This window comes from Phalacrocorax aristotelis, chromosome 10 (genome assembly GCF_949628215.1).
Source record: "Phalacrocorax aristotelis chromosome 10, bGulAri2.1, whole genome shotgun sequence".
Taxonomy (NCBI): Eukaryota; Metazoa; Chordata; class Aves; order Suliformes; family Phalacrocoracidae; genus Phalacrocorax; species Phalacrocorax aristotelis.
Genome location: NC_134285.1, coordinates 26200460 through 26212935, shown reverse-complemented (window position 1 = coordinate 26212935; position 12476 = coordinate 26200460). Strand labels below are relative to the sequence as shown.

Below are 12476 nucleotides of genomic sequence, written 5' to 3'. Positions count from 1 at the left end.
CCCTCCATGGGTCTTGGCCATGGCAGAGACCATGGTGATGGATCACACCCACTCAACAAATGCCATTAACACGGAGTGACTTCTGGACTAAGTGGACACTGAGAATGGTGCACATATAAGAAAACAGCTCTCTTCTCGCATGCAATGTTATTACGTAAAGAGCTGCAGCACAGCTTTTCAGAATAAACCTGTTGAGGATATTTTTTCAGGCAGGAAATGTGACAATACGCACACCAACATGGAATATCCATAATCAATCCCACAGATCATTTGACTGTCACAGCAAATTTAGAAGCACTGTTTTCCAAAGCTCACTCAGAGCTCACATGGTGCATCTTGGTAAGACAGAAGCTTTGTCCAATGCAGTAACGTATCTGCTCTTTTATTTAACTTAAAAAACAACTAATACCTACAGAAGTATTAAAATATTTTTGATAGTTGTTACTACACAGGTGGAAATAAAAAATGATGACAATATATTTTCCAAGACAAATGAGGAAGGTAAGAAAGCGAAGAAAAATATACAAAATGAACTACTTGGCAACACAGTATCACTGGCAAATGGCAACACCAGCCTTAGCTTGTGGAGGCAGGCTTTGCTTATGGATTGATCAAGCAGGTGAATGAATAATTGCTTTCAGATAATTTGCAGTGTACGTCAGACATGTCCTTGTGGTCTTGAAGGCTGTAAAAGATTTTAAATCCTTTTCTCATCATCTGAGAAAAGTTTGAGAATTACAAGAGACATTTCATTTTGTCAACTTCAGCAACAAGGAAGCATCGAGGCAAGCCTCTGCAAAGTGGTCACCTCCAAACCTCAACAGCACAGATGTGATATTTAAAATAATCTTTCTGCATTAGGCAAAGACTGCCCAGTTGCAAGGTTTAAGGATGACAAGGACAGGAGGATGGAGACACTTTCAGTGCCTAAAATTTGGATTTTTTTTGGTAGCATGATAAACAGGTTTTTATGACACAATGCTATTTGAACAATTGTAATTTATATCCGCTGAACTAATCTTTGAATTGACACTGAATGAACACTGCATTCACTGAAGGTTAAGATGTAATAAAGAATTGATTGCAAAATCTTTGATCATAAATATGTCTTACCTAAGAACAGAGAAAAAAGCTGGGAAGGATCTTATTTATGTTGTCATATTAAGATTGGTAAGTAGCACTGAAGCTTCTTCCATGTATGAAGTGTACTTGAGAGAGAAATACACAGTACACTGAGTGAAACAACATTTCCTGGAATGCCACTTAGAGCAAGCCTCACCCTTTTCAGGTAACAAAGTCAGCTGGCAGCTCTTGCACAAGAAGGTGGGGGAAGAAAAGTGCCATGACTGCCAGGGAAGAAAACTATCCCAAAATCCTGAAAATTCACCAGACATGGCAGAAGGCTTTGCTAGGAGGTCCCCCCACCATTATACACACCACAGACACCTGACAGAGGAGGTTCCTAAGTGGTCACCCATGTCCCCTTCCCCAGCAGCCCTCCCCTCCAAAGCCAGTCTGTACCCCTCCCCACAGCCCATCCTTGCAGCAGACCCCAACACCTTCCCCCCAAGTCTCCCTTACCTCAGGGCTGCACAGCCCGGATGAACAGGGCAGCTTGTCTCTCTCCCAGCAGCCAATCCACTGTTCATCAGCCGCTGCTGCATGATCTCTCCCACCTCTCCTGGATGCTGGGCACCTGTGACAACTCCTCTTCCTCCAGTTCTCTGCTCAGGGTTTCAGCCAGTATGGGCATAGACCGCAGACTCTACTGCTCTCAACTAAACCCAATGCTGCCGCTTAACCCCCCCCAAGTCTGTCGTAAGACCTTATTTATTGTTTATCATTAGTACCTTACAAATTGTTTATTGGATATAATATAAATCAAATAAATCCGAGAATATAAAAAATAGAAAAATATTTATATGTTCCAAATACATAAATATGTTTAGAAATTTGGCTTCTTTTTTTGAAACATTGTGTCCATTTTGTTGAGTGAGACTCTTCGCAGACTCAGAACTGTGCCAGAACAGACAAAAGGCAGAAGATGTTGTGAAAGTAAACACAAGAAAGATGACAATTTAGGGTCCAAGATTTCCCCAAGAGTCCCAGATGGTTTACAGCCTAAGATCTGTCCAGTTTGGAAATGAGACCAATCAAAGAAGCGGAATTAGATCAGCTTATAAGAAGTATTGAAGAGATTCAGTGATCACTATAATACTGTCTTTTTAAAAACATACTCAATCTACATTGATAAGGTAAAACAGGGCTCAGAAAATGGAGCGGATGGTATCTTTAATGCAGAACGTTTGAAATTAAAAGGCTTTCACGTGACATCTGGTGTCACAGGGCGCTTTTGGGAACCATCACAAAGAGACTAGGAAAACACCTCCACTGTTTTGCAGCCATTTAAGAAACACAGATTAAGGAGCTTTACCAGAGATTGCATATTGAACCAGGGACAGAAAAAAGGCATTGTATTTCCACGATGATCCCTGGCTTAACAATCAGCAGGGCAATCATACGCTGAAGAAATGAAGACCAAGTCACAGGGGTCTAAACATTCAGTGCTCTATAGAGGGGAAGGGGGACTGGTTTCTTGCAGGCCGGTTATTCTATGGAATACTGGAACTTGAAAAGTGAACTGTTTCACAGCCCAAGGCCAGCAAAAAGTTCTTCACAAGTGTCATGGAGGGAAGCACCTGCCTCTAGAAGCACTAACATGAAGAAAGATTGCGGCCTAAAACCTATTAGAAAAACAGAAAGACAAAAAAAGGCACAGCAGGAAAATTGAGGGAAGAAAAAGAGGCTCCAGATGACCTCTGTGCTGAAGGCACGACAGTGACTGGAGGAGTTTGTGAAATTGGAGCAGAGCTGGGAACGGGAGCTCAGCTCAGACCCATTCTCCAGCATGTCGTCTGACAGCAGGCCACAAGGAGGAGCAGCGCACCCACTGACCACAGTACCACTACTAGCACCAGCCTGGAATAGGGTTTCCAGCTTATCAGGAAGGCCTCCATGTACAAAATTTTCAGGATGGAGGAGTAGGCTCCATTCAGTATCGTCTCCTCTGTTTTTTGTTCCCCTTTCTTTTCTGTTCCTTCTCTTTCCGGGCTCCAGCTGTGGTAAATGTGATACAGTGAGCATCTAAAAAGTCCAGCAGCTTTGCCTTGGAAATTTTAATGCCGTTCTGTTTCAGCTCAGCATGCAGCTCAGCCAGCTCAATTGGCTCATAAAAGAGAATCTTGTGGTACAGAGCTGTGTTTGAACGGATGTAGCACCTTACTGCCTCCAGCTTATCTTCTTCCCGAGATGCTGCCTGAGATGCTGGAAGCTCCTCTTCTTCCTCCTCGGATGCAAAAGCACAGGCTTCAAATCCATTCACAAAAGAACTAAAAGCAAGATCAAGTAGACCAGAGATCAAGGAAAGAAGAGGCCATCCGGGACAGGACCAGAGCTCCCCAAGACCCCGGCGGCCAATCCCTGTGACTACCCTCTACAGGATCACAGACTCTCTGATACCAGCACCCAAAAAATGAGTGAAGCAAAACATGGCACGTTTTCTGCAAATTTCCCCATCCCAGCCGTGAGAGCGCTGGTACTGCTCACCAAGCCCTGGAGCTGTCTGGCATTCCTTGCTCCTGACCTATGGTGCCTACTGCTGCCATACTGTGACAGCTTCTGCTGAGCATCTATCCCTGCTCTAGCTGCGGGTTCTCAGTCAACACTGAGTGCTCCTTGTCGCTCTAACTTGCAGAGACAAGGCATGCTAGATTTGGGCCTTGCACACATGCAGCCACAAGCACTTTTGTGCTCTGAGAACAGCTCGCTGGGAATTAAAGTAAAAAAACAAAACCTATTTCTTTCGTAGGAGTGTGTTGACCTTCAAGTGACATGCCTGAGGAGGTAGCAGGGCCACATGGACACTCACTTCTGTTTGCCACATTCCTAGCTCATCTCTGTCCTGCACCATTGACTGTTTTGTGTTTTATTTTGTTCCCTTACCTCTGTGAATCAGAAGAGATGTCACTACCATCCACTGAAGAAAAGTCAGACTCCTGAGACGCTGAGAGCATTGGTTCCTCACCATCAGCTGCCAGAGTCCATCTCTCTGGAGATACAGATGACCTTTTCTGCTCTTTGGGTCCTTGTGGGCAATGTGTCATTTTAATTCCCTCCTTGGGTGCTACACAGCCCGTTTCATGGGATCCAACAAGGTCATCATCAGCCCTCCCCACAGGGAGCACTGAAGAAGCCTTAGCAACCTGCTTCTTTTTGCCCACAGCCCTTGAGGCACTGGCACGCTTTCCACCTGCAGCCTGGTCTGCCTTTGACTGCCTAGAGAGTTTGGCCGGGGCCTTCTGCAGGGGAGGCTGGGAAGATGGGATTTCATCCTCAAAGTCAGAGTCCACGTCCTGGTGAGTATACTGAAATATCTCCTTCAGCTTTAACACCATCTGGCGTTTTGGGAGAGCACGAACTCCAAATCTGAAAGAGAAAGGTGGAAGCTTAGGTTAAGATAATGCTGCACCTTCCACTGTCACAGCTCAGGAAGAGGCTCAGGCCAGAAAGTCCAGTGGTCAGCTGGAAAAGTGTGACATGACCTCAAGAAACACTGACTGGAGCTTCACCATGGTTTCACTTTCAGCCCAGGAGCTTTCCTTCACACTACCTGCTAGCAAGCTGCTGCTTGTAAAGAGGTGTAATCATGGAGGTAATGCTAACCTACGCAACTCCTTCTTCAGCTGTGGTGTCTCCATGATGGAGTAAGCTGGCATTGGTGTCACTGGAGTGCCGGGAGGCTTGTTCTCCTGACAGGAAGGTTCTGCAGCAGAACGAAATTACCATGATCAGAATTGGTACAGAAAGGACTTAAAATGACTGATAACTTCCCCTTTTAGTGGCAGATATTCTACTACTATATAATAATTGTTTAATTAGCTCTACTTTCCTACAAGCTCTTTTAATTATTACTAAGTTTCATATTGGACAGAACAGTCAACACTTTTTTTGCCCTGAACTGGGTACTTGGTTTTTATTGACTTTAAGTAGAAAACAGCTTAAATTAAGATGTCTGAATGCGAAGCCCATTCAGGGCTTTGTTAGAACAGGCAACGTTTACAAGGCAGTTAAAAAAACATGTTTACTGAATTCTGGAAAGTGGTTCTTCTCCCAGGAAGGAAATTTCATAATAGGGACATGATGCAGAAGAAACTGAGCAAGTCAAGCTTCTGGGGTCCTGGGTTAGATACTGATTTAATGATACCAATTTACTGATACTGTGAAGCACAGTCTCACACATCACATTCTAAACACCCATTAAACTAATTACTTAGTATGACATAATTAATAACATATTTAATTAGATACTATGAGATCAATTACTGGTCTTGGAAGGAACCATGCAAGGATATGTGCATGCAGAGGTCTGTTGCAAGGGCGCAGAACTGGCAAACAGAAGGCAGCACAAGACAGCAGTGCATCAGCAAAGCTTTGTACTGCAGCAGGCATGAAACCTACCCATAGTCAGGGACAGGCACCCACCCCCAGCTAGCCTCAACACAAGGAAACCATCTGTGCCTGCACCACTGTGTTGCTTACCTGATGTCCTTGTGTACGTTAGCACAAGCATCACTTCACAAATGTGTGAAAAGCAAGACTGTAGAGAGCACCCACTACTACGGGGAACGAATATCCACTGGCATGCAAGCTGAAGGTTGTTTTTTTGTTCTGTTTTGGTTAGGTTGTGCGCTCTCCCACATCAGAAGATGACTGCACCTGCTTTGTGCCTGGCCCTGACAAGTCCTTCACCTCAGAAGGCTGAAAGACCCCTTCAATGTATCAAGTGAACCACAGGTGAGATGACCACTTAAAATGAAACAATTTAACCTAGCCCAATCAATCTAGTATCAATACAAGCTCTCACCAGGAGTCTTTACAGGATCTGTCTGACGCACATCTGCTGCAGCTGACAACCTCTGAGACAGAGGAAGTATCTCTGGAAATTCATCTTCCTCTTCTTCCCCGTTCCAGTCACCCCAGATTTTGGAGTTCAGGTAACTCAGTCTACTGCCCACTGATGAACAGGTCTCAAGAGGACTCTTTTCAAGACGGAGCAAAGTTGTTCTGCCAACAGGACTTCCTCGAAGAGGGGTACTGCCCTTAATTTCCTGTGTGTGGACTGGGCTCTCCCACTGGTCATGCCAAGAGCCAGGTCTGGGGCTGGTGGCAGTGCTGGTCTTTGCACAGCTGACCTGGTTGGAGTCCTGGCTGTTGCCTCTGATGGGTGACAGATATTCAACACGCCAGCAGTCATCAACAGGGACTGGGGGCTCGTCACAAAGCAAGACACTACTACTCAAAGAAGGCAGACTTATCTCCTTTTCACTGTCCTCTATCTCAACCACACTGATATTTGTTTTATCTTTCAATGACTGCTCATGGCACAGAGGCACAGGTTTGGATAAAAATGAGATCTCAACACATTTGCTTTTTACTTTGGTGTGGCCAGGGGAGAGGAGAACTGGATCCACTGGAGAAACTGGTGGGGAGTTCTTGGAAAATGGTCCTGCTGCTGGGCTGCTGAAAGGGCTCTTTTCACTGACTGAGTTCTCCACAGGCAAATGTTTGTCTGACAATGTTGTTTCACAAGCTTTTATTAAACTTCCAGTCATTTCATAGTTACTGTTACCTGTTGCTAAGTTCTTTGTGCTGACTTTAGATCCTGTACTCTTTAAAGAATTAATACTTGTGACCTGAGTCTGTGTTGAGAAGCTTCTGCTTTTGCTCAGAACCGGTGTGTCTGGCACTAGCCATGAGCTGTCTGTACCTGAAGACATTTCATGACCGAGGCTTTTTTCAGGGCTCAGGTTTGCCCTCCTTTTGCTCTCAGTACAAGCATCTATTTGTCTGCCGAGAGGCAATTCAGTGGGCATCTTTACATCATTACCTATATGCACTGTATCTGTAATGCCACATGAGACCTGGGTTGATCTCTGCTCTGCTTCAGTGACTGATGAGTTACGTTCAGGTTTTGGTACCTCAGGACCTTGTTCTCCATTTGCACATTTCAGTTGCCCAGGGATTTCCATTTTCTTCAGAGCAGAGCCTGACTCTGGCGACTTCTTGTCTAGTTGTAACTCCATTTCATCATCAGAAGATAAAACAATAACATCACCCTCCTTGTTCTCCTGAGCTGCAGCATCCTGAGTTCTGATGACCAGTGATGACACTGGGATATACGTATGCTTGTTTAAATGAATGCAGGGAAGCTCTGCTGGAGAAATTGTGTTCTCATTGCTTGATGCAGTATCCAGCTTGTTGGCTTTCTGAAAGTGTATTTCATCAGATGGGAATGATTTTTCCTTTTTGTTTTGCTTTGGTGTTGACACATGTTCCATGGCAAACTTTCTCTCTGATTTTGGAGATGCAGGTGAAGAGCCAACAGCAGGAAAAAGGGGCACATAAGGTTTGGGAGGAGGAGTCCCACAAAACCAGTTCCTACGTGGAGAGAGGCCTTTTTGTGACTTGCTGTACAGAACTGAATCATTAACATCAACATGTTTTTCACTAGGAGACTTTCCCGACTCTTTGATAAATTCTTTCATTGGGGAAGACTCAGAGTAATCTCCCTGAGTTGCAGAAAACAAGTGTTCATAACTTTCATTTATATTAGTATCACCATGGAAGCTAGGAAATTGTTTTTCAGAGTGATCTGCCTCATCATGTGAGACCTGAGATGACTTGGAATCCTTCACACCTTCATACCTCCTAACAGTCTCTCCTTCATTAGCAGTGGCACCATGGGATGCTGCATCCCATTTTTGAGGTTCACTGTGGTGAGGCACAAAAGTTGTCTGTGGATCATTCACACTTTTGCATGTATTTATATCCTGCATTTTCTCTTCTTGTGCAGACAAGTCACATTTAGATCTTTCCACATCATTGCCATCCCTCAGATCTTTGAAGCTGTTGCTTATTGAAGCAGACTGAGATCTCTTTACCTCCTCCTCCTCAGTTTGCTGGTTTGTACCTTGGGCTGCCCCAGTATCACTGCAGGTTCTACAGTCTGTTCCCTCGCTCACCTCTGTTTCACCTTGAACCATCTTTCTCTGAGTTGCAGCAAACTCATAGATTTCCTCAAGCTCCTGTTCACCCACCCCATTTTCATCTTCCTTCTGGTATTCAGCATTCATCATAACTACTTCTTCCTCATCTTCACCCACCCACATCAACTTCAAGAGGTCTTGGAAGTTCTCAGCTCTGTCGTCACAATCTTTATCATCCATCACAGAGAGAAGATCATCTTCTGAATCCACTCCAGAAGACATCTGACTCTCTCCAGTGCTGTTTTCACACTTTGCAATCAGTTCCCTCACACCAAACCTGCAAGGATATAATAGTGATGTTAGTATTTTCCTCTTCCAGTATTTCTTCACCATTTGGCTGCCTGATGTGAGCCTTGTAAAGAATTTGCATGAGGATGCACAAGATGCAGTATACTCCTAAAATTTGGAATTTGCTTTTCCAGGAGTCACTCACATGAAAGCATGAGGCTCACTCTTCCTTTTTTGTGTTTGAGACTAAACAGCTATATGACTACACTAAAACCCCTTTGCCATTGGCACTGGTGAGAGCCCCATAAAATGGCTGGGGCTAGATAATGTCTGTCATGTGCAAGCTTCATGGCTTTTTGGAGTGACAGCGCACCTCTGTACGTACCTTTTGGCAAGACCCAACCATTTACCCACCGTACCTCAGCAGCTGCTCCTACTTCAAGCTCTTTAATCAGTGCATGCCTAGGATCACAACCGAGAGCATGGCTGACACAACACATTAGAGTTCTAAGTATCCAATACATTCTGCAAGTGTTGTTCAGATTAAGTGCATCGCTAGTGCAATGCTTTGAGAATCACAAAGAGAAGATATGCTCATCATCATCAACATCAGCTGTCAATAAACATCCTGAGACAAAACTCTTGGCAAAAGTTTGCTAAGCACATACTGAACATAGAAAATCTCACACAGATACAACCTGAAGAGAGACTCATTGAAAAGATGAGGGTAGGATGTTCTTATCTGCAAGTTTCATCTAAAATGTAAGCAGAGGACTATGGAATTTGTAAGCCACTAAAACTGCAAGGGAAGATATCAGGTTGGGGTCTGTGCGGCTGAAAGCATAAGGGGGTCCAAAACATGCTCAGGATACAAACCTGGCAGCCAGAGCCCCCACCTGGGGCAGCACGCCAGCAGGGACGTCAGCATCAGCAGCATAAAGGTATCGCAGGAACGCACACACCGCCTCTCCTGTCACGTCACTCAGCAGCACACGGTGTGTCTGTGCATTCCCATCCTCCTCCACTAAGAACCCTTGGCTGTGAACCTGGTGTAAGAAGAATGCAAACAAAGTTAATTTGCTAGTAAAGGAACAGCAAAAACAATTCCTATCAGCTTACTCCCTTCCTTTACCGAAGTCTTATGCTGGGACCAGGACCTGATGCCTCAGAGGGAATCTAAGATGACCAAGTTATGCAGACCTTCATATGGAACAAACCATTTCTTTCCTGATCCTACAGCTGTTAGCTTTGATAAAGTTTAACTACTCATTTTAGTCACACATATAAAACAGGGTCTTAGAGTTCTGCCATTAGTTCTGGAACCAAGTTAATTCCCCGAGCACAATTTCCAGAGTTATCTACACTTCCCTACAGCGAGCTTCCTCTGATCTGTTTTGAATTTACCTACCCTTGATGCACTGCCAAAACTCTAGTTCTGATGTCTCACAGGAAAAGAGACACCGTACAAAATACTGCTCCACTGAACTGGACCATTATCTGCGTGGGTCCAACTGGATTTCAGGTTTTGGCAAAAATGCATCTCCAGTTCAGTAAGGTCTCACCTCCTTTACAGCAAAATCATGTGTTGTGCTACCTAAAACTCTCTCCAAAGTTAGGGGATGCCATGCAACAGAAAATACAAGCTCCAAAGTAATCTGATTAATTACTGTTTCCTTGTTACCCAAAAATCTTCAACAAAGAAGAGCACTCTATACAGAAAATAGCTATACAGAAAATAAACATGAAATGCTGCTTTGCAGGTGAGGACTTACAGGAAAACAACCCTCTGCAGGGATCAAAAATACAGCATAGGGCCAATCCCACAACTTTACCCACACAAATGATTCCTGCCCATGAAAACAGTGGATGGGAATGCTGAAGCCAGACAGAGTTGCAGGGAAATAATAAGAGAACATGGTTAACCCAACAGTTTTTAAAGTCCTTTGATTTGTGGGCACATGCACATTTGCTAAGAGTTGTGACGATCCTTTAAAAAATTCCTATTAAAACTGCTGCATGGCATATATGAACTTGCTTCCTCTCCCCAAACTGTCATGGCCGCCTTAGAAACAGCCTGAGTCACCTTGGGTGGAAACTCTGCCAACATGAATGAGGATAAAACTAAACTTTCCAAAAGGGCAGCTTTGAAGAAAACTCCCTTTATTAGGGAGCTGGCTGTATGGACCAGTGGTAGCTCTGTGAAATAGCAGAGTTAAAATCTTAGGCTCAGTGCCTTTCACAGTCCTGGCAGGAAGCTGCATAGGAGCAGGCTGGGAACCATTCAACCCAAAATGCTTCTGGGAACACAAGAACTACTCCACTAGCCTTGCAAAAAGCACAGTTCAGTGCAGCTACTTCCAAAGCAACGCTGAGAGTGACAAAACCTCTGTTGAGGTTGTTTTCAAGTACTTTTCAGAATCTCTCTACTCCATACTCAAGTTTCCCAGCCTGGGTGACAGGCAGGACACACCAGGATGGACAAAGCATCCTGCACTTGCACAGGTATAGAAATTCAAGGGCAAAAGTCCTTAGGAAGCTTCCTCCATTGCTCATGGGCAGAATGCAAGGAAGGATCCTTGCCTCCCCATAGTCTGTCCAGATCAAGTACCACAGTTTCCACCATGTCGTCACGATTCTGGTTTCCTAAGCTGAAAACCCACTGCAGCTTCCGAGGCACTTCCCATTAAGCCCAGCAGTGCTCTGTGCTGATTCTGTAGCATTAACTGATTGTAGGTGTGGGCAGTCTGAGCTCTCCTGATGTAGGGGAGGAAAATATGTCAACAGTACTTACAATCTGAATGGCCTGTGGACACCGTGCATACAACACAAACATGTGGGCATAAAGGACTTCCCCACAGTCCACCTGGAACTGGACATCACTTAAGTGGGGGTTGTTGACCATCGCACTGAAATCTTCAGCCAGCAACCTGAGAGGGGACTAGAACATAGAAGGAACACAAAGACCCAAGTTATGCTAGAGCTGTCAAACATTTCCCTCAAAAATAAGAAGGGAATAACACAGTTTAACAGCATTGCTGAACTGTGGGTCCCAGTCTGGACACACTGCCTTTGCCTCCTGAAGATAATCACCAGCATTATCAACTTCAGGTCTTCCATATGACAAATAAGCAGACAAGTCTAGCAGATGTTTCTGGCTTTGTTTTCCTCCACTTTTTCACAAGCTGGCAATTGTGAAGAAAGGGCAGTCATGTTGTATTCTACTGTACTTGTTCTGCCTTGTATTACATCACATTATCACCCTCAGATCTTCACCACACCATTTCCTGATGTGGTCTAGCCACTGCCTATAGTTGGCCTCTTGATCTACTGCCTTCCACCACATTTTTAGGAAACTGTAATTTCCACTTTGATGGACTTGAACTCAAATCACTATAATTAGAGTAAGAGGAAAGAGGATGACTCAGGGATATGGTAATGAGCCTTTCTTCTCTCGTTCACTGTCTGGCAATGATAGCGGAGAAGAGTGGCTCTGCAACAAGGGGCCCAAATAGAATAAAACTAATGTAGGTGTCTTGTTCAAATGAATTTAGGTGCTTATTACTGAAACCCCTTTTGAAAATTCCACTCAATTATAAAAAAGAAACATAAATTCTATTATTGTTCTAGAACACCTTGCTGGAATTTTGGGGAGGGTTTGTTGACTGAGCTATCTGTGACTGGTTACTGGTGATGGCAAGGTCAGGCCTGGGGCGTGCTGCCAAAGAGGGCAATAATTAATGCTCCGTTTCTGCTCTGGAGCTGCTCCTGGTATGAACCCACCCCAGGCAATCTTCTAAAGCCTCAGATCCCTCTAGGCAAGTGTTGCAGCTCTGGAGGTGCTTCAGAGAAGTGTGAAATACCCTCAGCTCACAGTTGAGAGGCTGTCTGACTGTAAGTGAAAACCAGTTTATAGTTAACACTAATCATTGACCATGTGTGTTTCAAACCTACTGCAGAGTTGCAGAACTGCAAGTTTTATTCCAGCGAACATCTGCATGAGATGCAGTGCCACCTGGAACAACACAGCTCTTTATTTTAATAGCAGGTTTCTACATTGGCAGTGGACTGTGGAAACCCAACCTTTCTACTCGCTCCAGCATGTGTTTGCAGGCAGCCAACACTAATTAGCACCAAAATGGCAGC

The 12476-nt window shown here is 44.4% G+C and overlaps 1 protein-coding gene across 5 annotated transcripts in view; it reads right to left on the bottom strand.

Moving 5' to 3' along the window:
• Positions 1-361: 361 nt before the first annotated feature.
• The window catches only part of SLX4 (SLX4 structure-specific endonuclease subunit), a 46288-nt gene continuing 34173 nt past the window's right edge, over positions 362-12476 (bottom strand). For 3 of the 5 annotated variants that reach the window (XM_075106051.1, XM_075106052.1, XM_075106053.1), the window contains 6 exons: positions 11125-11271; positions 9210-9379; positions 5924-8382; positions 4723-4822; positions 4003-4485; positions 362-3389 (listed from right to left, as the gene is read on the bottom strand). In XM_075106051.1, the coding sequence (XP_074962152.1) occupies positions 3053-3389; positions 4003-4485; positions 4723-4822; positions 5924-8382; positions 9210-9379; positions 11125-11271 (3696 nt within the window). In that variant the 3' untranslated portion in view covers positions 362-3052. The remainder of the gene's footprint in view (positions 3390-4002; positions 4486-4722; positions 4823-5923; positions 8383-9209; positions 9380-11124; positions 11272-12476) is intronic. The other 2 variants (XR_012662579.1, XR_012662578.1) reach the window with 2 other exon arrangements.